This window comes from Arachis stenosperma, chromosome 9, assembly GCF_014773155.1.
Source record: "Arachis stenosperma cultivar V10309 chromosome 9, arast.V10309.gnm1.PFL2, whole genome shotgun sequence".
Lineage (NCBI taxonomy): Eukaryota > Viridiplantae > Streptophyta > Magnoliopsida > Fabales > Fabaceae > Arachis > Arachis stenosperma.
This window is the reverse complement of record NC_080385.1, coordinates 45,188,047-45,197,196: the sequence shown is the minus strand read 5'-3', so window position 1 is coordinate 45,197,196 and position 9,150 is coordinate 45,188,047. Positions and strand designations below refer to the sequence as shown.

Below are 9,150 nucleotides of genomic sequence, written 5' to 3'. Positions count from 1 at the left end.
AGAACCAAAGGTCCCCAGCATGGTAACAGCTTCCACATATATAATACATAATAATAGAGGAAAGCCAAAGGCAATCCTAAAACTTCCTCCAGATAATATCAAAGCTTATAAACAAGCTAAACCATATAAGGGCATCTGACTAAAGATTCTTCAGTCTAACTAATACTTCCCTTTCCAAATCCTTCAAACCTCCCAACCACCAGCAGGGGTATAATGTAGCAAACACAGTTATATCAAACAAGAAATATACAAATAGGAACAATTAAGGCATTTAGACAATTAGCAAGTAATATGCAGTCAAATAGGCAATCTCAAACATTTCATATAGTATGCATATGATGAATGCCTGTCCCTAGTGGCCGATGATATCATCTGTCAGTTATAGAGCCAACCCGACAAGTCCTGGCAGTTAACCATTGGACTGTCCCTCTGTTGTGTCTCCCCAACTTGAGTCATGCTCATTATAACTTGATCATAATCATGATCCATATCCATCACCCTCACTGGTGAATATTTATCCATCACGATCACTGGTGAATATTTATCCATCACCATCACTGGTGAATATTTTTGGGGGTGAGCTTGTCCGGGAATTTCACAGTGCCCGGCCACCCTGACGACATAGGGTCAAAAGAGCTTCAAGTCTCGACCTGGAGCACGTGGTGGCTAGCCACTATTTTCTCCCAGGGAAACTCTCATCTCCGATAATGGAAGTGCAACATTCACAATTCATTCAACAGCATATATATGCATTTATAGCCATAATCATGGCTCCGCCGTAACACGGCAATAATCCAGCCATCCGGCTCACGGTTAAATCCATAACCAGCCACCCGGCTCACGGTTAAATCCATAACCAGCCGTTTCATTAACAATCACAGCCTTTCGGCCCATGGCATAACAAGCACTTCCACCACCATCCTCTGCCTCTCACATAGTCATGCTTGATCCTCATTGATCATTCATTTTTCCCTTGCTTCACTCGCAAGTTACCGCATTCACTAGCTCTTTTTCTAATAGCTAGGTATATCATAATGATTTAAGACATAAGTGGTGAGATCGGAGGCTTAGAAGTATGAGATTTGGCTTTTAAAACTCAAAAATCAACTTTGGGATGAAAACAAGGCCACGCGTACGCGCACTCTACGCGCACGCGTGGATGGCCTTAAAAACTCATCGACGCGTAAGCGTCATGCACGCTAACGCGTGGATTGAAAAATAGCCAAACGACGCGCACGCGTCAACCACGCGTACGCGTGGGTGCTCTCGTGCCCCAGGCACAAAGCTGGCATAGTTCTGGCACAACTCTCTGGAAAATAGCTGGGCATTGGGTGCAGCACAATCGGCGCGCCCGCGCACATCACGCGCACGTGTGGATGGCGCTTTTTGGAAGAACGGCGCGTACGCGCCAAGTGCGCCCACGCTCAAAGGGGTCATTCTGCTAAAAATTTTCTAAGTTAAAAGCTGCAGAATTCACAGATTTAAACCCCAATCTTCCAACGGACATAACTTTCTCATTTTAAATCGTTTTTCACCCGTTCTTCGAACGGCATGGACATCCCGGATCCAATTCCATTTCTAAACAGATTTGACACAAAACAGAGATCCGTAGTCCAAGTTATGTCCCATCAAAGTATGCCCAAAAACTATATTTTTCATACAAAACCACAAAGTGCCATTTTCAAAACAAGCCATTTCCAACTCTTTTCAAAATCAATCAAGACATGCCAATTTCATCCCTTTTCTTTGAAATCAATCAAAATATATCAAATTCAACATCAAGCCTCCTCAACTCACACATTGACACTTTATCACAATTCACAAAATCACTATCTCATCATTTTAGCCCACTTCACCCAAGTGGCTCAAACTCAAACATATTGACATATCATATACTCTTTCTCATGCCAATTCTCAACAACACCAATTCCAATAAATCATCATTGTACACAATCAATATCATACTCACCATCAACATGGTTCAACCCACAATTCAACCATAACCAATCATCAAGCATATATCACAACATGCATATTTCTCATACATCATACCACCAAGGCATCAATAATCATCATCACATATATGACCACATCATATATCTCATTCATTTAACAACATCAACCATTCAATGCCTATCTTAGGGCCTTTAGCCTAAGTATTTCCTACCACATTACACATTAGATACGGGAAACCGAAACCATACCTTAGCCGATTTCCCAAGCTCAACCGGAGCACTTCCAAACCACTTATCCACAAGCTCTCAAGGCCTCAAAACCTCCAAGAACAGATTTTTCACCACTAAATCCCTTTTTCAAGCTTTTCAAAATCACCAATCAAGCTCCAATACTCACATATACACAACCTAAGCCACAATCATCATACCCATATACAACATCTCAATACCCAAACATTATAGAACAACAAATTACACTAGGATTGAGAATATTACCACACCCAAGGTCCAAGGAAACAAGATTAACTTCCTCCTTCAAGAGTGTTGGGTCCTATAACATTAAAGAGCCCAAAATCTCAACATTTTTGCTCATGAAACTCGAAAATAAGGCTGGAATTTCGAAGAGCAAAACGTGGCTTACCTCAAGATTGATTGTATGGGTTTCTAGATCTCTCCGCGGTGAACGCGTGGCCGCAAACGGAGCGGCAATCGGAGCTCTAGATCAAAAGTTATGGTGGTTTGAAGATCAAGTGAGAGAAAGAACTTGAGAGAGTGTTCTTCTCCCCCCTTCTCTCTAATTTCAGCGTGAATTGAGTGTTGTGAGGAGAGAGAGTGCTGAAAACTAGGGTTTTGGTTTAGTTATGTTGGGCCAAGGGCCCACTTTGGCTCCGGTTGGCCCGGTTTGGCCCGTTCGGTCCAATCTTGGTCCGATTTCTATAAAATTGGTACCAAAATTTTCGTCTCAATCTCCTCTATCACATTTAGCCATAAAAATCACATTTTAGGCTTTCTAGAATAAATTCTCATTTATGGGTTAATTAACCGGGTTTTACAGACGCCGTTACCAAGACAATATGTTCTTTACTTCTTAAGTCTGTAATTATAGATATGTAAAGAAATGTTTTACCTGCTCTGCCTGGTCCATCAACAAAAAACACTCCACTTTCTCTCCGATAAATTGTATTCATAATGCACCTAAAAGCCACAGATTGATCATGATTCAATCTTTCTATAAAACACAGATCTTCTCAAGGAACTTCGATGGACATTTCTTCTTGAATAATTCTAGACATCAAGTTGTCATTGTCGCTGTCCGAAGTTAGAGCTAGTAAATCGTATTGTGAAATATGTTTTCCATGTTGTAGGAGGATGTCATTTAAATCCCTAAGCAAATGATTTGTCAACCCATGGCATGTTGTAGTGCTTGCTGATGGATAATCATCTACCATGTATGAAAGAAACTCGTCCCACAACCTTCTTACATCTATTGGCTCACAAAAAATTAAGATGGTGGCAAAAAACCTTCTTAAAGCACATGGCATTTTTAAAATGGAAGCCTCAACTAAACATGATCTTATACTGCTATCACTCTCTAACAGTCCTCGATGCTGAGCGGATTGCTTAAAGGACGAATAGTGGACACCATTCACCGTTAGCAAATCATCCCAACCAGTTGGTCCTTTTACATTTGACAATAGAATACTCAAATAGAATTTTTCTCCTTCTATTGGTGAAACGGTATAGATCCGATCGATATCCCTCTTTTGTGACCTGCGTCGACGCCATTCTTTTTCCTTGCTGTGCCAACTATAATATTCTAGGATTTTCCTATACAAAAGATGCCTAGATTGTTGGTCATCGGCCCGATTAAGTGCAAAGAATTCAGTGAGCATTGTTCTTGAAAAATATTCATCATTAACTATTTCAGAAATAGTTTGGTACTCATAAAAGCTCACTTGATGTTGATTTAGCAAATGAACCTGCAACCTTTCAACTGATTGGTACATTCTATAAAGGTTGAATTTAAATATTCTCCAGCATGTGTCTGGAGCGGCAATCCATCTTGCATCAATAAATTGTTTCACCTCATCATAATGAGAACTTCTGTGAACCTCCGTTACAACACGGTCTGGTCCCTTATAGTAATACTTGTATAGATACTTTATACTCTTGATACTGCTACATATCTCTACATTGATATGGCAATCATACTTCAGTAGTAGCCAAGGGTTGTACAGAACTACCCATCTATTATCAATTGTGACATTTTGGTTTATAGGGATTGGAGTATCAAATTGCCTCCTATATTGAGGATATGAGTCATCACCTCGTCGTGTCTCTGCTACGAACTCTTTTGGGTTGTTGCATTTACATTGACCATTTTTCATGCATAGTGAAGATTGATTAAGTGTTCCGTAAGGACCATGGAGCATATGCCTATAAAGTAGTACAAGAAGGGGTAAAAGTGAATGACAGATTTGATATCATATGCAAAATATTCAAACAGAAGGTGGATCAACTGATTACAGACTTCAAGTAAGGATAATTTTTTGTAGGCTATTTGGATGTAAGTAACACTAACATAGAAAGAAGTTTTATATATGTATTGTAGATCTTTCAAAAAAAAATCATATTTTTCAAATCTAGTATTTTGGTTTAATTTTGCAAATTTTTATTCATTAACAGATGTTTGCACCATTGAATTCCAAAAAGATGTTTAACGCATGCTCACATACTACTATTCATATATCCAGATTCAAAACTGAAGACTTTGATGATATAGACAGGTTTATTTCTACAAAAAATTTCCAATGAAATGAGGAGTCCAAAATTGTATGTAGTTGTTGAAAAATATATGGTTCATGGACCATGTGATCACTACAATTGTCGTAGTTAGTGCATGATAAATGGACGTTGTTCTAAATTCTTTCCTAAAAAATTTAGAGAGAACAATCATAGATGATGCAGGTTTTCCTAAATATATGAAAAGAGATGATGCTCAAATATCAAAGAACAAGAAATTTGAAGTGGACAACTCTTTTATTGTTCTTTACAACCCATCTTCACTTCTAAAATATACATGTCATATCAACGTCGAGTACACTTTCCAAACTTTAGCCATAAAATATTTATTCAAGTATCTTCACAAAGGCAATGATAGAGTAACTACTATATTCTACCAAAATGGTACATCATATGTTAATGAGATATGTAACTACACGGATTGTAGATGTATATCTGCATGTGAAACAGCATGACGGTTGTTTTCTTATCCTATTAAAATGAAAGAACTAACAGTTATCAGTGTATTACGTAATTACAAAAATTATTTATTCCTAAATCAAAACCTTGTAATTTGAATCCCTTTTGCTAAGTTAAGCTTGAAACCAAATTCATAAATTAGCAAAATCATATATTTCACTTTCCTTTTAAATCATATCATTTAATCAAGAAATTCCGACTTACTTTCAAAACCAAATCATTTAAACCAACAGTTTCAAACCAAATTTTCAAAATTATTCTAAGCTTTAAAACTTTTTCAATATGATTCAAGACCATACCAGTTAGAAATTGAAAATCATAATTAAAAACTGCAAAAGCAATTGTCGTTACTTCCCCTGCCACCAGTGCTGAGCCTCACTAATCAACTGATATTCTGCAAACTCCACGAACTGGTCCTCTTGAACATGTTGAGCTCGAAACACATTGACTAGGCTAGTCATCCTCACTATCTCTCTGTGAACGTGATTGACCTCATCCGTGAGTTACCATTCGGGTTGCCTTTCCACACTAAACAATCGATACCGAGGTGATCAGTCTCAATATCCCAAGCTCAGTGCTTCAATTATCCCCAAAGGCACTCACAAACAAGCATGCTATGCATATCAAGCAGATAACCTAAATAGCACGAAAGAAAAATGATCCAGAGTGCGCAACGAAGTACAATCGGTGCATCCCTCAGGCTTACGAAGACGAACCGCTTTGATACCACTAAATGTAACACCCTAATTACCTTAAACTTTACCTCACATCGTAAAGCAGAGGTTAATCAAAGGTTACAACAATTCTAAAGCTTATACATATTTATATATAGAAAAAAATAATAATTCTAGAAGTTCAATGAAGGATTAAGCTCAAAAACAGAATTCGAAAAGCGCGAAACATTCACACGAAACTACACTAAACGAGGCACAATATATACATACATATTTCAAGACATATATATAAATATAATAAAGTATAATAGTTATAAGGACTAGCCGCCGCCCGCGGAGTTTAAGCCGGCTAGTTATATATAGAAATACAGAGTTTTGAAAGTAAACAACTTATACAGTATTTCTCTCCAAGTAAGCCTCTAAGGCAGAGATAAATGCAAAAGTGAGATATTTAAACAAAATAAACCAAAAGACTTCAAAACATAGCAAGGATCCTCTGTCACCATCAAAATAACTCATCGAGATGGGTTGCGACCTGCATCTGAAAAACAACAACAAAGTATGGGATGAGAATCGGAGGTTTTCAGTATGGTAACAGTGCACAATATGTAAGATGTAAGGCTCCGGGATGCTGAAGGCAATCCTAGAACTTCACATCGAATACGGATATTCAAGTTTAGAATAAAATAGATAAATAAAGAACTTAAACCATAAATATGGTTATCTAAACTTAGGGGAATTCTAACTAATACTAATCACATCGCTGTATCCTATAGCCTTTGCCAACCTAACCTCTGTGCGATCCCATCGCCACCGCCTACCAAACCTCCTCAGCACCAGACAATCACAATAATGCACGCAAGTAAAACACAGGTAGTATTCATATATAACAAGTAATTCAAAAAGCAAGTAAACATACTATACAATTAGGTAGACTCAAGTAATCAAACCAAATAAGCACATAAGAGATGCATATGATGAATGCCTATCCTATTGGTTGTGATATCACATGTCGGTTATAGTGCCAAGTTCAACTCAATTCCAGTTGGCAACTCCCAGATTAGTCTCTCTGTTGTGCATACTCAGGAGGAATAATTCTGAGGGATAAGTTCCTGATGAGCGAATAATTTATACGCTTTTTGGCATTGTTTTTAGTATGTTTTTAGTATGTTTTAGTTAGTTTTTAGTATATTTTTATTAGTTTTTAGTTAAAATTCACTTTTCTGGACTTTACTATGAGTTTGTGTGCTTTTCTGTGATTTTAGGTATTTTCTGGCTGAAATTGAGGGACCTGAGCAAAAATCTGATTCAGAGACTGAAATGGACTGCAGATGCTGTTGGATTCTGACATCTCTGCACTCGAAGTAGATTTTCTTAAGCTACAGAAGCCCAATTGGCGCGCTCTTAATGGCGTTGGAAAGTAGACATCCTGGGCTTTCCAGCAATGTATAATAGTCCATACTTTGCCCGAGATTTGATGGCCCAAACTGGCGTTCCAAATCAGATCAAAACTGCCCGGCGTTAAACGCCGGAACCGGCACAAGAATGGGAGTTGAACGCCCAAACTGGCACAAAAGCCGGCGTTTAACTCCAAGAAGAATCTCTACATAAAAATGCTTCAATGCTCAGCCCAAGCACACACCAAGTGGGCCCGGAAGTGGATTTTTCTGTCATTTACTCATTTCTGTAAACCTTAGGCTACTAGTTCTTTATATATAGGACCTTTTACTATTGTATTTTCATCTTGGTTCTTCTGGTTCCCTCTCTGGGGCCGAAGCCAATGATCACGTTTGTTCTTATGTATTTTCAACGGTGGAGTTTCTACACACCATAGATTAAGGTGTGGAGCTCTGCTGTACCTCGAGTATTAATGCAATTACTATTGTTCTTCTATTCAATTTAGCTTGTTCTTATTCCAAGATATTCATTCGCACTCAAGAACTTGATGAATGTGATGATTATGTGACGCTCATCATCATTCTCACTTATGAACGCGTGCCTGACAACCACTCCCGTTCTACAAGCAAACAAGGCTTGAATGTTTATCTCTTGGATTCCTTAATCGGAATCTTCGTGGTATAAGCTAGAATTGATGGCGGCATTCAAGAGAATCCGGAAGGTCTAAACCTTGTCTGTGGTATTCTGAGTAGGATTCAATGATTGAATGACTGTGACGAGCTTCAAACTCCTGAAGGCTGGGCGTTAGTGACAGACGCAAAAGAATCACTGGATTCTATTCCAACCTGATTGAGAACCGACAGATGATTAGCCGTGCCGTGACAAGGTGCGTTGAACATTTTCACTGAGAGGACGGGATTGTAGCCACTGACAACGGTGATGCCCAACATACAGCTTGCCATGGAAAGGAGTAAGAAGGATTGGATGAAGACAGTAGGAAAGCAGAGAGACGGAAGGGACAAAGCATCTTCATTCGCTTATCTGAAGTTCTCACCAATGAATTACATAAGTATCTCTATCTTTATTTTATGCTTTATTCATATATCATCTATAACCATTTGAATCTACCTGACTGAGATTTACAAGGTGACCATAGCTTGCTTCATACCAACAATCTCCGTGGGATCGACCCTTACTCACGTAAGGTTTATTACTTGGACGACCCAGTGCACTTGCTGGTTAGTTGTGCGAAGTTGTGTTTATACCATGGTATTGAGCACCAAGTTTTTGGATTCATTACCGGGGATTATTTAAGTTGTGAAAAGTAGTGATCACAATTTTGTGCACCAAGTTTTTGGCGTCGTTGCCGGGGAATTAAATGTCCTAACTACAATTTTGCATTTGTTCCCTGCAATAACAGTGTCAAGTTTTGATCCGGCAACAACACCAAGTTTTTGGCACCGTTGCCGGGGATTGTTTCGAGTATGGACAACTGACGGTTCATCTTGTTGCTTAGATTAGGTATTTTTTCTTCAGAGTTCTTAAGAATGAATTCTAGTGTTTCAAGGTGATGATTCTTATCATCACCAAAGCTGATTGATTCTCATCAATTTAGCTCTTGAATGTAATGTCCTGCCGAAGCTTGGCTAGCCATGTCTAATTCCTTTAGACTAAAGCTTTAGACTAACATTGCATGATTCCTAGAATTCTCATTAAGAATTTTGATATCCGTATTTTCTTTCAATTTTCGAAAAAAAAATCCAAAAAAATTTACAAAATCATAAAAACCAAAAATATTTTATGTTTCTTGTTAAGTCTAGTGTCTCATTTTAAGTTTGGTGTCAATTGCATGTTTCTGTTCT

General features: G+C 38.3%; 1 protein-coding gene across 1 annotated transcript; it reads right to left on the bottom strand.

Annotated features, from left to right (window-relative positions):
* Positions 1-3,202: 3,202 nt before the first annotated feature.
* Positions 3,203-4,387, bottom strand: LOC130949470 (uncharacterized). The gene has a single exon (XM_057878181.1). The coding sequence runs from the start codon at positions 4,385-4,387 to the stop codon at positions 3,203-3,205; it is 1,185 nt and encodes a 394-aa protein (XP_057734164.1).
* Between the last annotated feature and the right edge of the window lie 4,763 nt (positions 4,388-9,150).

What these genes read in the sequence shown, in the direction of transcription:
- LOC130949470 (XM_057878181.1), bottom strand. Translation starts at nt 4,387, where the DNA reads ATGCTCCATGGTCCTTACGGAACACTTAATCAATCTTCACTATGCATG.